This window comes from Rhinatrema bivittatum, chromosome 4 (genome assembly GCF_901001135.1).
Source record: "Rhinatrema bivittatum chromosome 4, aRhiBiv1.1, whole genome shotgun sequence".
NCBI lineage: Eukaryota > Metazoa > Chordata > Amphibia > Gymnophiona > Rhinatrematidae > Rhinatrema > Rhinatrema bivittatum.
Genome location: NC_042618.1, coordinates 378,863,845 through 378,886,519, shown reverse-complemented (window position 1 = coordinate 378,886,519; position 22,675 = coordinate 378,863,845). Strand labels below are relative to the sequence as shown.

The following is a 22,675-nucleotide window of genomic DNA, read 5'->3' as shown; positions in this document are numbered from 1 at the left end:
GTGTTTGCAGGTTTGTTTCACTGTGGCCTTTTTACCCTTTAGGACTATTGTTCTAAATGCTGAGGTGAATATTTTCAGTGTTTAAAAAAAAAAAGGATTACTAGTTGAAATTATCAGCTCAATACATTGTTTACAAGATCTTCTTGTTGTTAAAAAATGTTCTTCATAACCTCTTTAAGAGGTTTTATATTATAGGACACATTGTAAGACAATTCTACAAAATAAGACTATTTTTGTGAAAAAAAAATGGCATATTTGCCATGTGATACCTTTAAAACACAGTTCATCAACAAAAAACAGTGAGGATTTTATTTGTAGGCACACACCACAAAAGAATCCCTTACTGAATGAGAACATATGATCTTTGTTCCCTGTCGGTAACGTTTGACTTTTGAAAGATTTGAAGAATATCTTAATTCCCCCAATAAAATGATTGCACTCAGTTTATATTTCTTAGAGTTTACAGAATACCCAGAATCCTTTTTTCCCCTCCCCCCCCCTCATCTACTGCCTTGAAACTTTGTGCTACCGTCTGTTTTGCTAGTTGGGTTTCTAAGGTTTTGTTTCATTAATTTGAAAGGCTCATGAAGTAGAAGAAGAGTCACGGATGAACCCAGAGCTTTCAGAGAGATTGAAGCAGCTTGATAAAGAAGTATCTTACTACCGAGAGGAATGCAGCAAGGCTCAGGCCGAGGTTGACAGATTGTTAGAAATCTTAAAGGAGGTGGAAAATGAGAAGAATGACAAAGATAAGCAGATTGCTGAGCTTGAAAGGTAATTTTTCATTTTGGAAGAGATGGAGATGTTAGGACTAATTTACGTTATGGACAAACACACTTATTAATGTGTATTGGATAGTGCTATGCTGTCCATTAAGGAAGCACATTATACATGCACAGCCTTGTGACATGCATTCCAAGTCTGTAAGGCATGCTGGATACAAGAAATATGTTTATATCTTGTTGAAAGTCTCATTTTATTAGCAGTCTAGGGCCACTATAGGCTTTTCAGGTTCAGGTCCTAAGTTCCATTCTAAAACAATGTCCAAAGGAGGAACTGTAATAGTTGTGAAATTTTTGATTCTTCAGATGTATTTTACCTATATACTCATGTTGGTTCTCCTTTAATTAAGAAATTAAGAGTTGGTTTAAAACAGAAAAATATCTGGAAGTAGCAAATGATTTTGGCAGGCAAACATATGTATAGTCTTCAGTATTATAGCAAGAGATATTGTTTATCTTATTAGAAAGCACCTACAAATTTTTACGTATATCAGCTTTTTATAATAAGTAATGGGGCCACATAGGTACTGTTAAAGTGGAGTTCTGCAGTCTGCGCTGATATAGTAACTTAAAGGTGAATCTTCAAATGTTGCATGCATAAAAATCAGCATATATGTATGAAAATAGCATATACTCATGTATATGCTATTTTATAATCCTCAAAATAAACGTATAAAAGGGGCTGGCCAGGGGCATTCTGGGGTGGGGGGGGGGGCAACATTTACGTGTGTAAGTTACTGTTTTATAAGCAATTTACTCATGTAGATTTGGCAGCTCTTTGTGCATATACACACCTGTTCTATATCTGGAGTAAATGATGATAAACACGTTAAAAGTGAAATACTGACTGAATTGGGGGGGGGGGGGCTGGCTGAAATGGGGGTATTTGGGGCTGAAGAGCCAGAACAGTCTTGATGACCTGCAGATAGACTGGGCAAACTGTTAGACTAATTGTAATACTGGTAATTTCATTGCCACAATCATTTTAGAAAATCTCCCAACTTAATTGCATAAAGCCTGATTTACAAGGAGTAAATCAGATAGATATACATAGTGTACCAGTTTTAGTATAGAACTCTGTAATAAGGTGGAGGCGGGTACCTTTTAGGATTGTTATTCTGGGATGGCTATTAAAATGTTATATTATTTGTTTTAATATTCTGGCTTCTTTTAATATTTTGTATAATTATTGTCACATATGTGTACATCGCTTTGGAAATGTTATTATATAATTAGAAAACGATTAATCAATTTTATAAATAAATAAAATAAATAAATGCATGTAAATTGTGCAGTTAAAATCTCCATACATATATTTTTAAAGTTAAAATTGAAAATATACAGGTATAGTAGTTGCGCAACACTTATCTGGATAAGTTCTAACATATATGGCTGCCAGATAAGTCTAGAAAGTGACACTTTTTCGGTTATATGACTAAGTGTGCTTTTAACATCCATGAGGCCAATTAATCTCACTTCTCCTATATTGCCTTTTTGAATTGTTTCAAGCTCCACTGTCCTCATTCCTTCCCTCTTTCTAGAGCTTTTAATTTGTTGTTCGTTTTATTTAAGAATATATTGTCTTTATTTTTTAAGTTTCTCAAAGTCTTTTACCTTTTATTAAATTTAATTTTGTGAATTAATGTATGTTATATTGTAAACTGTTTTGATTACATATAGTATAAAAGGTATATAAAATATTTTAAATAAAATAAATAACTGGATAAGTAGTGCTTTTTAAGATTTATCCAGTTGAGTAGCGGCTTTCCTGCTACTCAGCTGGATAGTTCGGAATTTACCCAGATAAGTGCTGCTACTTAGCTGAATAACTTGGAACTTATCTGGATAAGTGCAATATATATTTGCGTGGTTTGTTTATATTTGTGTGTACATTGCAGGGTACTTTTGTGCATATTTTATAACCTGTATATGTCATATACGCATGGGTTCTAAAATACAGGAGTAGTTTTCCGTGTGCATATATACTTGTGCATATATGGGGGCATGCACATCTGTTTGAATGTTATCCATCCTGTTGGAGACTGGGGTATATTCACCAATCATGTAGTTTGATTGGCTGACTGATCCCCTACTGTTTTGCAGTACTATAAAAATATGGTGCAGATTGCTTTAAATGATTATTGTCATACCCTTCATACGTTATAAGACACAGTGTCTAAGGGCAAATACTTTTTAGTTTGGAGTTTTTTGTATATGGCTTAGAATAGTATAATCCATTTATTTTTGGGTTGATTTGTAGCAATTTGTGATCATATAGCCAGTTCTATTTCTTAACAGGTACAATGTCAAGAAAATAGCCTAATCGTATCAGTATTTACCTTATGGAATGGTAATGCCATCATTGTGTCTACATATTTTGGTTCAATTGCTATTGGCAACACTAGTCCCAGTCTTTTATACCTTAATGAATTTTACAAAGATTTGCTATAAGAGTTTTATGCACTAGCAACTGATATCCATCATTTTAACTAAAATGAAAATCGTCTTAATGTTTTAGTATGATGTGGAATTTTCTTATCTAAAGTGATATGTAGGTTAGAGATAAAAGAGGTCTGCTTACTAAGGGGGTACAGGGTCATTTATCGAAAAGCATTAGGGCCTTAACACACGTTAAATGGGTATGCATTGTTGCATGGAGGGCATCTAAGGCCTTGCATTCTATTTCGTGACGGGGTGTTTTAGTGTGCCCATGGGCCTCAGCCTGACCTCAGACGGATCCAGGACCGAACCGAGGGTTGACGGCGTGTTCCAGCATGGCTGACCATTTTACCCTCCGCCATGCCTGCAAGCTCCCATGGCAACAACAGGATGATGTTGGAAATTGAATGGTCCTCTGACCATTCTGAGCCCTTTTGGACCTGCTGCATGGAACAGCATGGAGCAGCAGGCCTGGCCTGAGGATGAGGGCAGACGGGCGTTGACACGAAGACATGACAGCAGGATCGATGCAACGGCATCGCGGACGAGGACTTGACACCAAGGCTGATGCAGACGGCATCAGAGACGAAGGCTGGCACTAGACAAGACACCAAGGTAGCTGAAGACATGACACCAGGGTCGATGCAACGGCATCGCGGATGAAGACATTACACCAAGGCTGATGCGAAGACATCATGGACCAATGGGCGATGCGACGGCATCCCGGACCAGGGTCGATGCGATGGCATCAGGAACAAGAGTGATGCAACGGCATCCAGGACGAGACGAGGAACTTGACGAAGGCCAGATGAGACGAGAAGCTGGGCGGAAGGACATTGGCACTGTCTCTCAGGGCGCCCTACTCAGTTCACTCATGGAACTGAGTCGCGGACCACCCTGTCCCACTGTGTGCCCTACACAGCCCAAGGAGGCTGGTCACGGACCACGCTGAGAACGGGACGAACCCAGGGAAGGATCCAGTCGAAGCAGAACTCCAGCGACGGAGCCGATGTAGTCCGAAGCTCCACCAACGGCTGGCAGGACATGACGGCTTAGGAGCACAGGACACCAGTCCCACGTGCAGGCTAGACTACGCTCGGGAAAGACATCATCCGAGGGACCCCCGGCCTACAGGACCAGAAGGCTCAGGAGTGCTGAAGACGAAGACACAGGAGCAGGACATCAAGGAACTTGGAACATCAGGAAGCAGAAGACCAAGACGAGACACCAGGACACCTGGACGGGGATCTCAGGCAACGAAGACATGGCATGACATGACAAGATGAGAAGAGACGAAGAACTCCATGGAGAAGACGAAGAAGACCTGACAGAGCTCTGGCAGGTAGGAGCCTCCAGAGTGAAGTTACTCCGATGCAAGGCGAAGACTGAATGACGGAGCAGCCCTTTTATAGGGCTGGTACAGGAAGTTCATCTCTAGGTGAGGTCAGCCACACTTCCTGTGGCTGGCCCTTTAAATCTTGAAGAGAGGCGCGCGCCGGCTCCTAAGAGAGAGCAGGAAGCTGTGCAGGACCGCGGACAGCGGCCTGCACCGACGCACAGAGCCAGAGACGCAGGGCTGGGCCTGAGGAGCAGGCCCGATGACGGCAGCGGCCTCAGCTGCTGCAGGAGACCCTGGGGGCAACTCCAGCTGCCACTCGAGCCCGGGGATGCAGCCCTCGCGCCGTGAAGATCACATGGCGTCGGAAGCGGCTCCCGGCCGCAGGGAAGGCAGGAAAGTCTGCGGCTCCGGCCGCGGTGAAGAGGACTAGTCCGGGCGGCCTCTGGGCCGCAGGAAGAACTACAGTCCGCGGCTCCGGCCGTGCTAAAGGCCAGACTCCAGCGGCACCAGCCACGTCGGGCAGATGAAGCAGCGTGGGTGAGTGAAGTCTGCTCGCGGGGGAAACCCGCAGCATTGCATGCGTGATAAATATTGCACACAGGCAAGCATGCAAATTAGGGTCTCCTACAGCAATCCACAATAGATTTATGCACAATAATGTGGAATTTAATATCAGAAATACCTACACCTTTTTTTTGTGTATTATAGGGGAAAAAAGTTTTTAACACGCAACCACAGCTATTATCACACGTGATAAAATGAGGACTTCTATCAGAGACACCTACCACGCCCTCCTGGGCCAATAGAAACACCTTTTCTTACTTCGCCTGTCTTCCTAAACCTATTATGTTTGTGGCAAGTTTACTTATTGGGGAATACTGGCTGCTTCAGGATGCTCGTCGCAGACAACAAGAAGAGCAACCACAAGGACAGGCAAGGGAAGTTCCAACCCCTCGTAAGGAAGTCCCTGCACCAGATCCTTAGCCACTGGCCTCACAGGGAGAGTGTTGTGAGCCACAGCAGTGCTTGTTGTGCAGGCATGGCGGAGGAGATACAGTGAGGTCATCTTTCCTCTACGAGTCTCATTGCTGAACATGCCAGAAGATTATGTGCTTGGCAGATATCACCTCAGCTCTCAGGATATTCTGGAATTATATGATAAAATCCGAGGGGATCTGGATCCGGTCACAGAAAGGACCCACGCTAAACCGTGGCTCACCAAACTATTGTCCCTCCCATTACATGGCATCTGGCTCCTTCCAGACAACAGTAGGGGTCAACGGGAGAATGTCTGGGCCAGGTCATAATAGCTGTATCTGACCGTATTAATCACTACATAGGATTTCCTCAGGATAGACAAGACTTGATGGAATTGAAAAGAGGCTTTTATGCCATAGCTAGCTTTCCCAATGTTCTGGGAGCTATCAACTGCACTTACGTAGCCATCAGAACACCCCATAACAGGGAGGAGATCTTCTGCAACAGACAGTTCTTCCACTCCATCAACGTGCAAGTGATCTGTGACACTCAATTGCACATCCTCGACTTGTTGGCCAGGTACCCGGGAGCCCTGCATAATTCCTTTATACTTAGGCAAATGGACATGTATGAAAATGTTGAGGATGGCCTCTACAGTGACGGTTGACTCATAGATGAGAGAGATGATTCTTTCTCTATTCCCTGTCTGGCTATGTGTTTGTAGCAAATGGCACAGACATGGAGGGCTGTGAGGGATGTAACAGTATCATGGACATGACAAGTGGCTTGTAAAGTTAGGTTTACATGCCATTGCACCAGGTCCAGGCTTTCTCTCCCCATGCTCGAGAGGACTGATAATTTTGTAAGGCCAAACAATACACTTGCCATAAAGCTTTGTGTGTGAGCAGCCACTACACATTTTCTACGGGTTCATTTTAAAAATTAGCCATTTCTAATCCTCCCATTTGGAGCAGTTGAAATCTCACAGGTTATTCACAACCTTTTAGTGTCCACTCTAGCACTCCCAGATCAGGTGTGCCCTGTTAGTGATGGATCAGCCAGGATGTCAGGCAAAGTTTGTCATGCCCATCACATAAATAAACCAGAAGCTGCAGCCTGTGCATTTTTGGGCCTAGCATTTTGCTGTGTCAGGGCAGACAGATTTGCATCTCTGGAGGACATATTGCAGAGCAGCCAGGGATTTGCACATTCATACCATGAGATAGAGGATTTTGTGCTAGGACAGCTCTGCATGTAGTGTTTCAGATTTTGATAACTGCTACGAACAAGTAGCCTTAGCTTAGTTGTGAGGGACCACCACAAATTTGGTGGCAACCCCAGATGCAGTTTTCGAGTGTGGAAGATCTGCCACAGATTAAGCTAGTGCTATAATGTTCATATGGTGTGTCAAAAAAAGGTGGAATGTAGAGGAGGAAAATAGGCTTTTAAGGTTCATGCTAAGCTAGAGATTAGCTTCTACTATCTTATTGCATGCTGTGGGTTGCCAGCCATATCTCAAAGTCACAGTGGTGTGAATGATACAGCCATACTGTCTTTGCTGCAGGAGATTTGGGATATAGTTGCAGGACCTAGCTTCTCACCCCTGTTGCTATTCCCAACATGCCAGTAGAGATGAGGTACAACAAGGCCTTATGTTCTACCCACTGTGTCATAGAACACGCATTTGAATTTCTCAAAAGTAGATTTCGCTGTTTGGTCAAAATGGGGGGAGCTTTAATGTATGCCCCACACAGATTGGGTGGGCCCGAGGCGGATGCAAGGGCCCATGGATTGCCGTGGGCCGAAGACTGGCGACGATCCGGCAACCGCGGGCGGTGCTGGTGGACAGCATCGGGGTAATCTGGCGCGCCGGGATGACGGCGGCGTCACCACGCACTGGGAGGGCGTTCCCGGGGGGCTGGTGTCATTGGGGATGGCCACGGCCGGCCCTGATGACGTCGGCCCAAGTATTTAAGGGGAGGGCTGCACTGCAGCTGGCCTCTTTCTTGGGACTGACTTTGAGGCTCAGCTGTGGCGCAACTCTGAGCTCTGCTGGGACGCGCGATACAGCGGTGAATCTCACGCAGAGGCGGTAATTCGTTTGAGAAGAGAGAGAAGCACAGGAGAACAAAAAAAAAAAAACGCGGATGGCCCACGGGTTGAACACCCCAGGGTCATCAGTCAGGCGGGTCATCAGCCACATGGTGCTCGGAAATATAGAGCACCACACAGCAAAAGGAATATTAAAAAAAAAACTGCTCTGCGGAGGGGCCAACACAAGCACAAGAAGCATGGCATAGGACCCAGCATGAGCAGAAGAAGCAGGGCTCAGGATCCAGTGCTAGGAAGCTCCCGTGCCAGGCAGTCACACCACCCAGGCAGGGGAAAAAAGAAGGCACCAAGTAAAGAAGAGGAAGCAAGAGGCCCAGGATCAGCGGCGCAGTGAGTACCCAACCAAGCATGGGAAGGGGACCGAGAACCTGGTCCGGGGGAACAGCAGAGGGGCGCCTCTACTCGGGGGCCACAGATCCGCGGAGGAATGAGGACAGCAGAAGGGGAGGTTGTAGAAGGGACCTCCCCTGCAAGACGGTACCGAGCGCACGAACAACGCTTGCCAAGTGGGCGGAACAAGGGTCGCAGCGCATTGAGGGCATGGGCCCCACAAGGAAACAGGGGGCGGCGTATGACGGCAGTAAACCGCAAGAACCCGGCCGTCGGAGTCAGCATTGCACCTCCCACGGGACAGCCAGCAGTGGGTGGAGGTAACACCGCAGGTGCGAACTCAGGCATGGGAGACCAGCCACAAGGTATGGGTTTTCCATATTTATTGGGGTTCCCTCCCCCATGGGCCTGTGGCCCATGGATGCCGCCAAGCAGCACCAGCGGCAGCAACATCAACCTCGGGCCGAACATATTCCTGCAATGGTCGCACACGGCCTACACAGGAGGGATGCCATACCCGGTATAACCTTGGGGATATTGGCCGGGGCAGCAGGGCATGCGGAACAACCAAGAAGCCCAGGAGAGAGGCGGGGAGATTCCACCAGCAGAAGGGAGGAGCGGGCATGCTGGACACACAGCAAGCGGCGAAAAAAGTGGTAACACTGCGGCGAGGAGACAGTCCGACGGAGAGGGCCACCAACACAGTGAGACAATCGGTGCAATGACCATGAGCGATAGGGCGGACGTGATACTACCGGAGGATGGTTCGGGGGACACCGTTGCAGCAGAAGCAAGGCAGGAGCCACAACAGCTGGGTGAGTTATCCGAGCCTAAGGTTTCAACAGTACAGTCCCCCATCGACATGGCGGTAGCGCATGTGTCAAAAAGGAAGGGAGCGGAAAGCGCAAGAGAAGGAACAATTCAAATTCCAGTGAGTGTAGCTCGTCTTTGGACTCCGATAGCGCAACTGAGAAAAGAATAACCCAGCCACCGTCGGCACATGGAGACAGGAACAGCCTCGACGGCATCGAATAGCGTGGCCCCTTTATGGGTAAGCATGCCGAGGAAGCTGTGAAAAAGGATTTAAAAAAGGAAATACATCGACATCTTTTGACTTTTGGAAGGAAGGAGAGGCACAAGAGATAAGAAAAGGAACAAAGGCAGGGATACACCGCTTGAAGATGGCAAGAACATACCGCGTAACATATGGAACTGGACCAGAGCATACCTTAGAATGATGAGTGTCATAACGAAAGGCAATCCATCGCAATGCGGACCGATGCTCGGGTATGCAGACACAAATTTGGAGGCATACAGAGCATACGAAGGCTGGGCATGGCTAAATTATGGCGAGCGCTTCCGGGACAAGATGGAGGAGACCGGTACGATGTCATGGGGGACCCAAGACGTCGATCTAAGGTTAAAACAAATGACGAACAAGGCCGGCGACGCTGGTGGGCGTGGAAGAGCAGCAACAAGGGCACCATCCACGGGAGCAGCTTACGGCGGATCGAATAACACTCAAAATAACACCTACTGGAGATTTAACAAATCATCCTGCACGTTCAAAGATTGCAGGTTCATGCATGTTTGCTTGATTTGCGTGGCACCTCATCCAGTGAGCAAATGTACAAAGAAGATGGCCACGGGGAGTTCTCCACCATGAAAATGAACCAAGGCAATGGCAAAAAGCCGCCTCGCCGATCAGATTGGACAGAATGTTGGATTGGCTTGACAAGTACCCAAGGAGGAAGGACGCGGGGAGGATCACCAGAGGATTTAGCGAAGGATTCCGAATCCCTTATCAAGGACATATCAGAGAGTTTACAGTAAACAGTGCGGCATTGACGACAAGACATTTCGAAATAGTGCAAGCCAAGTTAAACACCGAGCTGTCTTTGGGCAAAATGGCAGGCCCTTTTGCGTCACCCTCATTCCAAAACATGGCGTTATCTCTCCTGGCGGTGGTACCGAAGAAGGAGCCAGGCAAGTACAAACTGATCCAAAACCTATCGTTCCCACTGGGCCTCTCGATTAATGACCACCTGCCACAGGAGGAATGCTCCGTCCAATATGCCTCATTTGACAGTGTGATTACTTTTCTTCGGAGCTGCAGGGAGTCAGCAGTCATGGCAAAAATGGACATCGAGTCGGCATTTCTGCTGCTACCAGTCCACCCATGTAGCTTTCCGCTGTTGGGCTTCAAGTTCCGTGGAATGTATTACTTCGACAAGTGCATGCCCATGGGGTGCTCCGTGTCCTTCGCCTATTTCAAGGCATTCAGTTCGTTCTTACACTCTGTTCTTTCTTAATCACACCGCTGGTTGACCATTGGACACAACTATCCCATACTATATCTGATTTTAAATTCTTTGTACTCGATGTGATCATGCCTCCTGTGCAGGGCGGGAATTATTCTGAGAATTTGATTAAGAAAGAACAGAGATGGATTTATATTTTAGACACTGTTGCTCCCAAGGGTCTTAACGTGGAGCTTGAATGGAGTTTTTTCATTTTCTCTGATTGGTGCAGCTTTTCGCACCAAAAAATGTGTCAGCGTTTAAAATCCTTCTGTATTACAAGATGTGTGCACTCCCTGTGAAGTGATACAGTCTGGAACACTGATATGTTTAAAGTATTGAGCTGTAATTTTTTTATTTAAAAGTTTATTATGGCTGGCCTTTTGCTCTGTTTGGTCTATGTATACCTATTCTGTTTTAAAGATTGGTGTCATTAAACTTTGTCCCTCCTGACGCAGCCTGTCTGGTTAAACACGGGGTCCGTGTCGGGGGACCCTTTAAAGGACTGATTTATACACAAGTGGAGTTGCCGTATATGAATTGAATCAATAAAATTATAAATTTGACCAACAAGAAACTTTCTGCACTTGTTGTGTTTACACTAATATTGCTGAGTGCAGCACTAGCTCCAGCAGTGGTATTTTGGATGTGAATGTTTTACCATGTACACCGATATGATTTCCTTTGAATAACGGTATAAAAAAGTAAATAAATAAATAGCCAGCACAGGAAATCTGTTGTTAGGATGGACCCAGCAGGCTTCTTTCATCTAGGCAGTATAGGAAGTCTTTTTGTTAGGACAGGCCTAGCAGGCTTCTTCCAACTAGCTGGCACAGGAATTCTGTACAGAGGCCCAGCCAGTCCTCTTTGGACAAGTCTTGTTGGCATAAAATGTCAGCAGCTCTGCTGCTTAAAGGCCATTTGCTATGGCATGGCTTGCAACTTGGGGGTGTCCTGTTTTTTGGGGGGTCCTATCCCTGGGTCATCTCTTGGGCTGGGGACTGCTGCAGGGTTTGGAATCTTGGGATGCTGGGAAGACACAGGTGGAGGCTCGGGCATGTGTTGTAAGGTCTGAATCAACACTCTGGTCATGTTGTTGAATGATGTTGTCACCTTTGTTAGAGCTTGTGAGTGTGCTGCCGTCTGATCATGCAGGGCCCGAGTTTGATTGTTCAAGCATCCTAGCTCTGCCTGTATTTAAGAACATAGAACATAAGAACATAAATTGCCATGCGGGTCAGACCAAGGGTCCATCAAGCCCAGTATTCTGTTTCCAACAGAGGCCAAACCAGGCCACAAGAACCTGGCAATTACCCAAACACTAAGAAGAACCCATGCTACTGATGCAATTAATAGCAGTGGCTATTCCCTAAGTAAACTTGATTAATAGCCATTAATGGATGTCTTCTCCAAGAACTTATCCAAACCTTTTTTGAACCCAGCTACACTAACTGCACTGATTTGGTGAAGGTTAACCCCATGCCTCTTTTCCAGCTGCTCATGCATTAAAGTATCTGTTGGTGCTGATGCTGGTGCTGGTGGAGGTACTGTGCTGGTCGTGTCATGAACTGATGCTTTGGCCTCCAAAAGTGGCATGAGAGGGCTGGGGCACCGCTCGTGCTGGCGAAGTGGTGTGCTCGAGAGAGGTCGCGCAGGCTCAGCTGGCGCCCACTGCAGGCTGAGTTCCTCCATGAACATTGATATGTTTAAGCTCACATTGAATGGGCTTGCTGATCTGAGGGGTTCCAGCATCTGTGTGTACTCATTAGGCTGCTGCTGCTGCTTCTTCTCCTACTCCTCGCTGAACTGTGTCTGTGCGTCCATCTTCAAGGGGGCAAGCAAAAGTGCTGCTGGTCCCTGGTGCTTGATAGCTGAGACCGGCAAAATCCTGGGTGAGAGCTGTGGAAACAAAGTAGAAGACATAACTATCAAAGCCAAGAAGTACACGTACTATTTGGCATGAGATGCACACTTTGCATCTCTGTCAATGTATCTTATGCCAAATGATGTGGACAACTGTAGTAGTCTTGCCATTTACTGGTGATTTGAACTTACCGGCTCTGTTTTGCCTGGTGTCCAGACACTCAGCGATGCCCTCAAACACATCCTGTCCCTTCGTTGTCAGCATTATCGGACAAGGGACTCCTCCTCCCATCTGCCTTATATATTTGTTCCTGTTCGATACCTTCATTTTTAACTGGATCTTTATGTCATGGTATTTGTGGGCCACCTGCTCCTCACTTTGCTTCACGCCACTGCGCCTGGATATAGTCTGGGAATTATACACCAGATCTGGTCCTTGGATGCCCTCGATGTGCTGTCCACACAGTTACTAAAGAGCATTGCGTAATGTTCAAGGATCCCTGTGATATTCATTTCTTTGTCCTCCATGCTGAATCTCAAAGCCCTCAGACAAGTGCATCCTGCTGCTTGGCTGCCAAAACAGGGTGCCATTTCCGCTTCTGGAGAGGTGTCCTCCCCTTCCTCACTCTCTCTCCCACTCCCCTCTCCTCTCCCTTCCTCCCCACCTCTTGCCCCTGCCCTACAAACCCCTTCCCCTCTGCCCTTTCTGTCTATCCTTATCCTGTTGTCCTCCTCCCTCTATACTCACCTGCCTATCCCCATCCCCCTCCCGCCTTCTCCTACCCCTTCCCACATGCCTATCTCTACTCCTGTCCCTGTCTCTACTCCTACTGCTCCACGTAGCACTCCTGTCATCATGCTCCCAACCTCTCTCGACGCCTGTCCTCTTCTCTCTCCTTACGCCTCTCATGCTCCATCTATTCCTCCAAACCTGGACGCCTCAGCACTCCTCCACCGTACCACCATGCCTCACCAGTCCTCCTCTGCTTCATCACCACGCCTCACCACTCCTCCTCTACCTCATCACCTAACCTTACTACCACGCCTCAGCACTCCTCCTCTGCCTCACCACACACTTAACCACTCCTCCTCAGCCTCACCACCATGCCTTCTTCAAGCACAATAACAGATAGACAAACAGGACAAACTAACAAAAAACTTTCACTCCAACAAATACAAATACAAAAGGAAATAGAGGACGACAGAAGACAAGACAACTCACTCAGAATCAGAAAAAAGCTATTCCCACTAAACTACTAGACCACTCACCTCCTCTCCTCTCTCCAAACTCCTGAAACACTCTCAAAGTGGCATCTGCAGGAAGCCAGTATATATAAACTAGAAAAGTAATGTGCCATGCATAAATCAACGCACACCACGTAAAATGGCGTGTGACATGTTAACGTATCGCGTTTGCGAAAATTGCTTATGCAATGTGGTAGGCAGGAAATTAGCCTAAACATGACATTTTTTTATCGCAGTCACAATTTTTGCTATTTTTATAGCAATTTGATGAATCTAGGCCTAAGTTTGTAACTATCCACTTTGATGCAGAGTCTGTGGATTATCTTGTATCTGTGGACTTTACACAAATTTTGAAAGTGAAATTATGTAGGAAAACTACCTGCACCCATGTATGCATCCTAATTTTTGTCAGTAGTTTTCTCAAGACAAATTGCACGTATATTTTGGAAAATTCCAAAGTGTGCGAGGATAACTTTCAAACAATTCTGTGCCTATATACTGCCACGCATAGATCTATGATAGTATTTTGCAACCTGCACGTATAATATATGCGTGTATTATGAAATATGCGAGTCTCTATCCCATCACTTATTTAGGTGTTGGAAGGCGGGACATCAGCAGGTGCATTATTCTGCTGATGAACTCACAAAAAGTTGACTATATCTCTTGAGGTATAGTTAATACTTTTAATTAGTCACTAGGTTTGCAGGAAATCATTCAAATGAGTGTTTTGCATGCAGTTCCATGCAGTGTGGCTGAATAAAATATTTTCTGTAATAAGAGCTTTACTACGCATTATGATTAACATTCATTAAAACCACTTTAATGGATGTTAGATGCATATTTAATAAACAGACCATATAATAAAGCAATGGGCTATAATTTTGTATTTATATTTTTATATATGAAAAACTATATTAAGTTCAAATAAAATCTGCTTAATGGTTATAACGAAAAACAATTGTTTTCTTAACCCAATATCTTCTTGGTTTGCAGCTATGGGTAAGTAAATTATAGTGTATATTGGAAAATGATGTGTTTGATGCTACTGTTAATCCTTTCATTTTGCATGACTAATTTCTGAAATATTTTTTTTTCATTGGATGGCATGTAGAAAATTCAGTGTAATATGTATATATAGACTTGAGTATATGTGTGTTCATGCATATGTATACAGTATATATATATATATTTAAATTTAAACACACAAATGAAGGAACACTAGTATTTAAATTTCACACAATATTATATAGTAAGAAAAAATTGTTTGCATCGTACTTTTTTTAATTTTTAGGAAAAGTTTCAAAATAAAATAAAATCTGATCACAATAACATATAGTAACTTAGTAATGATGGCAGAAAAAGACAAAAATGGTCCATCTAGTTTGCCCAGCAAGCTTCCCAAGGTAGTAACTGCCGCTCCGTGCAGGTTACCCCCATGTTTCTCTTAGAGTTAGCTTTTTTATAAATAAATAAATCAGCCCATCTTAGTCAAGTGAGAGAGAGAAGTATCTCCATCGCTGGCCCAAAAATATGGAATGAAATGCCTGTTGAGTTAAGGACCCAAGCAGAAAGAAAATCATTTAAAAAGAATTTGAAAACCTGGATTTTTGGAACTCCATTTGGAGGGAATGACTAAGAGCTATTTTATATGATTTTATATATCTTATGTATTTTTACATAATATGAGGCACTTAATTCTTAATAATTGTAAGGGAGAAATCTATAGCATTTTAATTAAGTTTTTTAATTTTTATACAATTGTATTTTATTATGTTTTATTTGCCTATTGAATCTTATTTTGTTTTTAGGTATTAGATTTTGGGAATAATTGCTCTTTAGTTAATTTATTGTTATTTATGTTTTATATGTAGAAACCGTTGTGATGGCCAGTCTGAATGACGGGATATAAGAGCTTAATAAATAAATAAATAGTATCAATGAACCTGATACAGATGAATAATATAAGGTTCTTTCTTAGAATATGTGTATCAAGCCAACAGTCTGTGTTGAAGATGGAAACAAACAAATGTTCCATGAAATAAGTGTATATTTGGAATCAATATATAATTAAGTGTATTGGATCCATGCAGTGGGTCCAGTAAGAACATTAGAAATTGTCATACTGAGTCAGACCAAGGGTCCATCAAGCCATCCTGTTTCCAACAGTGGCCAATCCAGGCTACAAGTAACTGGCAAGTACCCAAACTGTACTAAGTAGATCCCATGTTACTGATGCCAATAATAGCAGTGGCTATTCCTTAAGAGGTAGATCTTCAAAACATATGCGCGCGCGAACAAAAGTACACCAGATTTTATAAGATACGTGCGTAGCCTGCGTATCTTATAAAATCCGGGGTCGGCGCACGCAAGGCTGTGCAAATGCGCAAAATCGGCAGCCTGCGCGTGCCGAGCAGCACAGCCTGCCTCCCTTCTGCATCCCCCCACCTTCCTCTCCCTTCCCCTATCTACCCCACCCCCCAGCCCTACCTAAATCCCCCCTCCTACCTTTGTTGGGCAAGTTACGCCTGCTTGAAGCAGGCGTAACTTGCGCACGCCGCCCCGGCATAGGCCGAAGTGCCTGGGGACTCGGGACCGCCCTCCTGGCCTGCCCCCGGACTGGACACGCTCCCTCCCGCCCCTTTTACGAAACCCTGGGACTTACGCGCATCCTGGGGCTTTGCGCGCGCCGGCGGCCTATGCAAAATAGGCATGCCGGCGCGCGAGTGCCCTGTACGCATAAATCCGGAAGGATTTACGTGCGCAGGGGTTTTAAAATCTACCTCTAAGTCAATTTGATTAATAGAAGTTAATGGACTTCTCCTCCAATAAATTATCCAAATCTTTTCTAAACCTAGCTACACTAAGTGCACTAACCACATCCATTGGCAACAAATTCCAGAGCTTAATTGTGTGTTGAGTAAAACATAATTTTCTCCAATTAGTTTTCAATGTGCTACTTGCTAACTTCATAGACTACCCCCTAGTCCAGAGCTTTCCAAACTTTGCATGTTGGTGACACACTTTTTAGACAAACATAATTTCGGGACACAGTAATTCAGTCTACTAGCAAACCAGAGGTTAAAGGTTAAACGAACTAAATGTATTTCGACAATTTATGTATATTTCCTTAAATATATACATAATAAAATGTTTCATGACACAACATATCTTATGAAAACTTTTCGTTTATATTAAAAATATTATATATTCCAAGATTAATGTTATTGTTATAATTTATGAGTAACAATAATAAAACAAAGTTATTGTGTTATTCAATTTACCTCTTTAATGAGATATATGAGCTTGATGGGATGAACACAGCTTTTGAATATTTGGTGTTAATAAAGTCCAAAGGGTCTTCTGCATAATTTTAAAAAGCTGGCCAGTTTCACACTATATAATTATTTGATAGCCATATAGAATTAGTTGAATGAGGCTATGAGAGTGAAGTCTGGAATTTATAGGAAGGGACAGAATGTCAATATAAATCCTGTACCTCCAGTTCTGTAACTCTGTGCATCCACTGAAATTCCCCCAAACAATGGAGCTTGGATGTTTCCCTTACAGCTTATCATACTAAAAGATATTTTCAAATGCTGGTGTCACCTCACAGTAACAGCAGCACAAACAGCTTCCACTGCCAGGCACATTGTGAACTAAAATAAAACCTCGCAAAAAAGACACTCAAAATCTATACTGCAATCCCATTGTAACATAACAGTAATAACACCAAGGACTCAAAGAACAATAACCCTACCTGTGAAAAAGCAAGGGTAAATATTACACTGGGTCCTAGAATACCAATACACCACCTACTGAGGAAACAAAACAAACCAGATTGCTGTAGATCCCTATGCTAGCAGAATCTCTCATAATGGTCACACACACAGAGCAGAGACAGACCCTCACCAAATACAGAATACAAAATAAAGGAGCACAAATTAGACAAAAACTGAAATGGAAACCCCCAGGAAGCCAGACTCTGTGTATTAACAATGGAAAAACAGAACCACCATTCCTCATAAAACAAATAAAATCAAGAAACATAAAGCATCAGTTATAATAGTAAAACCATACTAATAAAATAATATTTTAAAACTACTGATAAATAGAATTTCTATTTATTAAAATCATATACATTTTTTACAATTTCCCAAACACCAATAAAATATTTCAAAACAGCACATATATCAAATAACACCCAATAATTAAAACTAATAAGGATTTTAAAAAGCCCCTGCTGTCCATACGTGGGAGCTCTTGATTTCCAGTCACCCTGATATTGTCCAGGATTAGGAGGTTATCCTCTCTCACACAGACTCACATGTCCATTCTCTCTCACACATACACTGTCACATACATACACATTCATGCTCTTATACCCACCATAACCTCTCGCTCTCACAGACACTGACACACTCTCAGGCTCTAAGACACTCTCTCCCCCTCCACACCCCCCCCCCCCCACACACAAACTCTTACTCCCCTGGATTTTCTCATATACACTCTCTCTGGCTCCCTCACATACACACAAACACACCCACCCAGGCAAGTTCCCAATCATTCTCACACAAACACACATACCCAGGCAAGTTCCCAATCATTCTCACACAAACCCAAACACACACACCCAGGCAAGTTCCCAATCATTCTCACACAAACACACACACCCAGGCAAGCTCCCAGTCAAATTCCCAATCATTCTCACACAAACACACACACCCAGGCAAGCTCCCAGTCATTCTCACACACTAAAATTGACCCCCAGGCAGGCTCCCATTCATTTTCACACCACTCCCTCACCATCCCCCAGGCATGCACACATTCATTCTCACACACACAGACCCCAGGCAGGCACCAATTCATTCTCACACACACACATATACTACACACAGGCCGGCACCTATTCTCACACATACAAACCCCAGGAAGACACCCATACATTCTCATACACAGACACACCCTCGGGCAGGCACCCATGCATTCACACACATACACCCCCAGGCAGACTCCCATTCATACACACGCACACACTAAATGCAGACCCCCTTCCTTTCTTTTGCCAGCAACCTCGGAGCCTCTCTCATTCCTCTGCTGCCACTGTCACTGATGCCGCATGGCTATTAGGGAGGTGCTGATTGCTGCTATTGGCACTGAAGCCCATTCTGCTGCCTCCTCTGTGCAAGCCCCGTGGGTTTCCTCCATGTTGATCTCGTACATTGTGAGATCCGCATAGAGAAAGTGCTACTCTTGCACATTACCAAAGATTACATGTGCCAATCAGTAAAAAGTAATTTATTTCTTTTTTTTTTACCTTTGCTGTCTGATCTTAGTTTTCTAATAGGTTGGTCACAGGCTTTTTTTGTTCCCCCTCCCCTTTCTTATTTTTTTGCAAATTCCTTTCATATTGTCTTTTTTTCTATTTCTTTTCTCTCTATCTTCTTCCCTCAAACATTCAGTCAGGTTCTCATTCTCACATGCTTTCTCTCTCTCTCACACACAGGCTCTCACTCTCACATGCTCTCTCTCATACAATCATTCATACAGTCTCTCTCTTGCACATGCTGTCCGACTGTCCCACACCCAGGCTCTCTCTCACTCCCACATGCTGTCTTGCTCAAGCACAGGCTCTCACTGTCACATGCTCTCTTTCATACAATCATTCATACACATTCTCTCTCTTGCACATGCTGTCTGACTCTCACACACCCAGGCTCTCTCTCACTCCCACATGCTGTCTTGCTCAAGCACAGGCTCTCACTATCACATACTGTCTCTCTCACACACATACAGGCTCTCACATGCTGTCTCTGCAAACATTCAGGTCCTCATTCCCACACCCAAGCTCTCAACTTACCTCATACACGCACCCAATCTCTCAACGCACCTCATACACGCACACAATCTCTCAACTCACCTCAAACACGCACACAATCTCTCAACTCAGCTCATACACACACTCTACGGTCCCTCAGCTTCTCTCTTACCTCTGGACCTCCTCTTCACGGGTCGCTGCAGGATGGACTCTGCAGCAGCCCTGATCTTCTCGGGCCGATCCGCAGCAGCGGCGGCCCTGATCTTCTTGGGCCGATCCGCAGCAGCGGCGGCCCTGATCTTTTCGGGCCGATCCACGGTGGGGGCCCTGCTACCGGGCCGCCTCCTCGCACGCTGCAACAACGCTGCTCCTCTTCTGCATGTGGCTGATGCTCCTCCTCCTTCTTTCTGCCCGTGCGGCTCCGGCAACATTTTTCTTCCGGGGCCGTGTGGGCAGGAAAGAGGCGGAGCACCTGCACGTTTAGACGTGCCCTTTTTCTTCGGGCCGTGGTGACGTGAGTTCCACCACGGCCCTACCGATCTTCCTGCTGTGTGTCTCCGGCACACAGCACAGCCCAACCCAGCGAAACTTCACTGCTCAGCCGCCAGTGGGATGAGGTCCACTGGCGGCCGCATTGGCTCCCACTTGCCGGTGTGTCACATGCACCGGGCTTGCGTGACACACCTCAGGCGACACACTAAAGTGTCGTGACACACACTTTGGAAAGCTCTGCCCTAGTCCTTCTATTATCCAAGAGTAAATAACCGATTTACATTTACCTGTTCTAGACCTCTAATGATTTTAAAGACCTCTATCATATCCCCGCCTCAGCCATCTCTTCTCCAAGCTGAACAGCTCTAACTTCTTCAGCCTTCCCTCATAGGGGAGCTGTTCCATCCCCTTTATCATTTTGGTCGCCCTTCTCTGTACCTTCTCCATTGCAACTTTATCTTTTTTGAGATGTGGTGACCAGAATTGTATACTGTACTCAAAGTGCGGTCTCACTATGGAGCGATACAGAGGCATTATGGAATTTTCCATTTTATTCACTATTCCTTCCTAATCATTCCTAACATTCTGTTTGCTTTTTTGACTGCTGCAGCACACTGAGCTGATGATTTCAATGTATTATCCAATATGACGCCTAGATCTTTTTCCTGGGTGGTAGCTCCTAACATGGAGCATAACATTGGCCTGAATTTTCTAAAATTGCAGGCCTCAGTGAATCGCATGGTATCGGGGGGGAGGGGGCGGGCCTGCGAAAGCCAGCAGTGATCGCACCAGCGGGGTGCTATCGCTGCTGGCTTTCGCAAACCAATAGCACCACCGAGAAAGGTGGTACTATTGGGCGCGTTACTGGTGGCGATAAGGGGCCTTACCTTTTCGCCATCAGCGATGTCTTTGCCGCGTCCACCCCGGGCCGCTCTGACTCCGTTCCGACTCCACCCCGATCTAGCTATCGCACGCATGCGAAAGCTATAGAAAATGACCCCCATTGTGTAACTACAGCATGGGTTATTTTTCCTTATATTCATCACCTTGCACTTGTACACATTAAATTTCATCTGCCATTTGGATGCCCAATCTTGCAAGGTCCTCCTGCAATTTATCACAATCCGCTTGTGATTTAATTACTCTGAATAATTTTGTATCATCTGCAAATTTGATTACATCACTCGTCTTATTCCTTTCCAGATCATTTATAAATATATTAAAAAGCATCATTCCAAGTACAGATCCCTGAGGCATTCCACTGTTTACTTTTTTCCACTGAGAAAATTGACCATTTAATCCTTTTCTCTGGTTCCTGTCTTTTAACCAGTTGGTAATCCAGAAAAGGACATCGCCTACTATTCCATGACTTTTTAGTTTTCTTAGAAGCCTCTCATGAGGGACTTTCTCAAACACCTTCTAAAAATCCAAATACATTATGGGGTAGATTTTAAAAGGTCCGCACGGGCATCCATATGCGCGCCGACTCCCGGTTTTATAACATGCTCGTGCCGGTGCACGCATGTTATAAAAACAGGGGTCAGCGCTCGCAAAGGGGTGCACATTAGTGCAACTTGCGCACGCCGACCCCCATGGCCTTCCCCCTTTCCCCAACCCCTAATCTAACCTTCCTACCCCTTCCCCTAACCTTCCCGCCCCCTAGCCCTATCCTAATCTCCCCTGACATTTATCTTAGTGGCAAATGGCCGCTGTGCTGGAAGCCTCTGACTCCCACCCCTACCCGCCCCTTTATTGAAGCCCAGGGACATATGCGTGTCCCGGGGCTTTATGTGCGTGGCCGGGCCTTTTTAAAATAGACCCGGTGCATGTTAGCCCTCCTCTGTGCGTAAATCCTTTAAAATCCGGGCCTATATCTTCGGGTTCACCTTTATCCACATGTTTATTAACCCCCTTCAAAAGAATGAAGCAGATTTGTGAGGCAAGTCTTCCCTTGGGTAAATATATGCTGACTGTGTTCCATTAAACCAGGTCTTTCTTTATGCTGTGTGATTTTGATTTTTAGAATAGTTTCCACTATTTTTCCCAGCACTGAAATCAGGCTCACTGGTCTACAGTTTCCTGGATTGCCCCTGGAGCCCTTTCTAAGTAGTGGGGTTACATTGTCACCCTCCAGTCTTCAGGTACAATGGATGATTTTAATGATAGGTTACAAATTTTAACTAATAGATCTGAAATCTAATTTTTTAGTTTCTTCAGAACCCTGGGATACATACTATCTGGTTCAGGTAATTTGCTACTATTTAGTTTGCAATCTGGCCTACTACATCTTCCAGGTTCACAGTGATTCAGTTCACTTCATCTGACTCATCACCCTTGAAAGCCATCTCCGGAACTGGTATCTCCCGAACATCCTCATTAGTAAAAACGGAAGTAAAGAATTAATTTAGTCTTTCTGCAATGGCCTTATCTTCCTTAAGATCCCCTTTCACCCCTCAGTCATCTAACAGTCCAACCTACTCCCTTGCAGGTTTCTTGCTTGTGATTTATTTTTAAAAGTTTTTATTATGAGTTTTTGCTTCTGCGGCCAACTTCATTTCAAATTCTCTCTTATCCTGCCTTATCAGTGTTTTACACTTGACAATGCTTATGCTTTTTCCTATTTTTTTCAAATGTATCCTTCTTCCAATTTTTGAAGGATTATTTTTTGTCTAAAATAGCCTCTTTCACCTCACCTTTTTTCCATGTTGTTAATTATTTTGCCTTCCTTGCACATGGACTGTGCTTCTGCGATTGTATTTTTAAACAATGTCCATTCCTGTTGTACGCTTTTAACCTTTACAGCTGCACCTTTCAGTTTTTTTTTCTAACAATTTTCCTCATTTCATCAAAGTTTCCCTTTTGGAAATTTAATGTTAGAGCTGTAAATTTACATATTGTCCCCCTTCCAGTCAGTTGAAATTTGATCACGCTGTGATCACTGCTGCCAAGTGGCCCCAACGCCGTTACCTTTCTCGCT

The 22,675-nt window shown here is 44.6% G+C and overlaps 1 protein-coding gene across 5 annotated transcripts in view; it reads left to right on the top strand.

Moving 5' to 3' along the window:
- ERC2 (ELKS/RAB6-interacting/CAST family member 2) overlaps positions 1-22,675 on the top strand; it is a 1,638,183-nt gene that overhangs the window by 714,455 nt on the left and 901,053 nt on the right. For all 5 annotated transcript variants that reach the window (XR_003856601.1, XR_003856602.1, XR_003856603.1 and 2 more), the window contains one exon: positions 581-774. Coding sequence is in view for 1 of the 5 variants with exons in the window: in XM_029600911.1 (XP_029456771.1) it covers positions 581-774 (194 nt within the window). In the remaining 4 variants the exon portion in view is untranslated. The remainder of the gene's footprint in view (positions 1-580; positions 775-22,675) is intronic.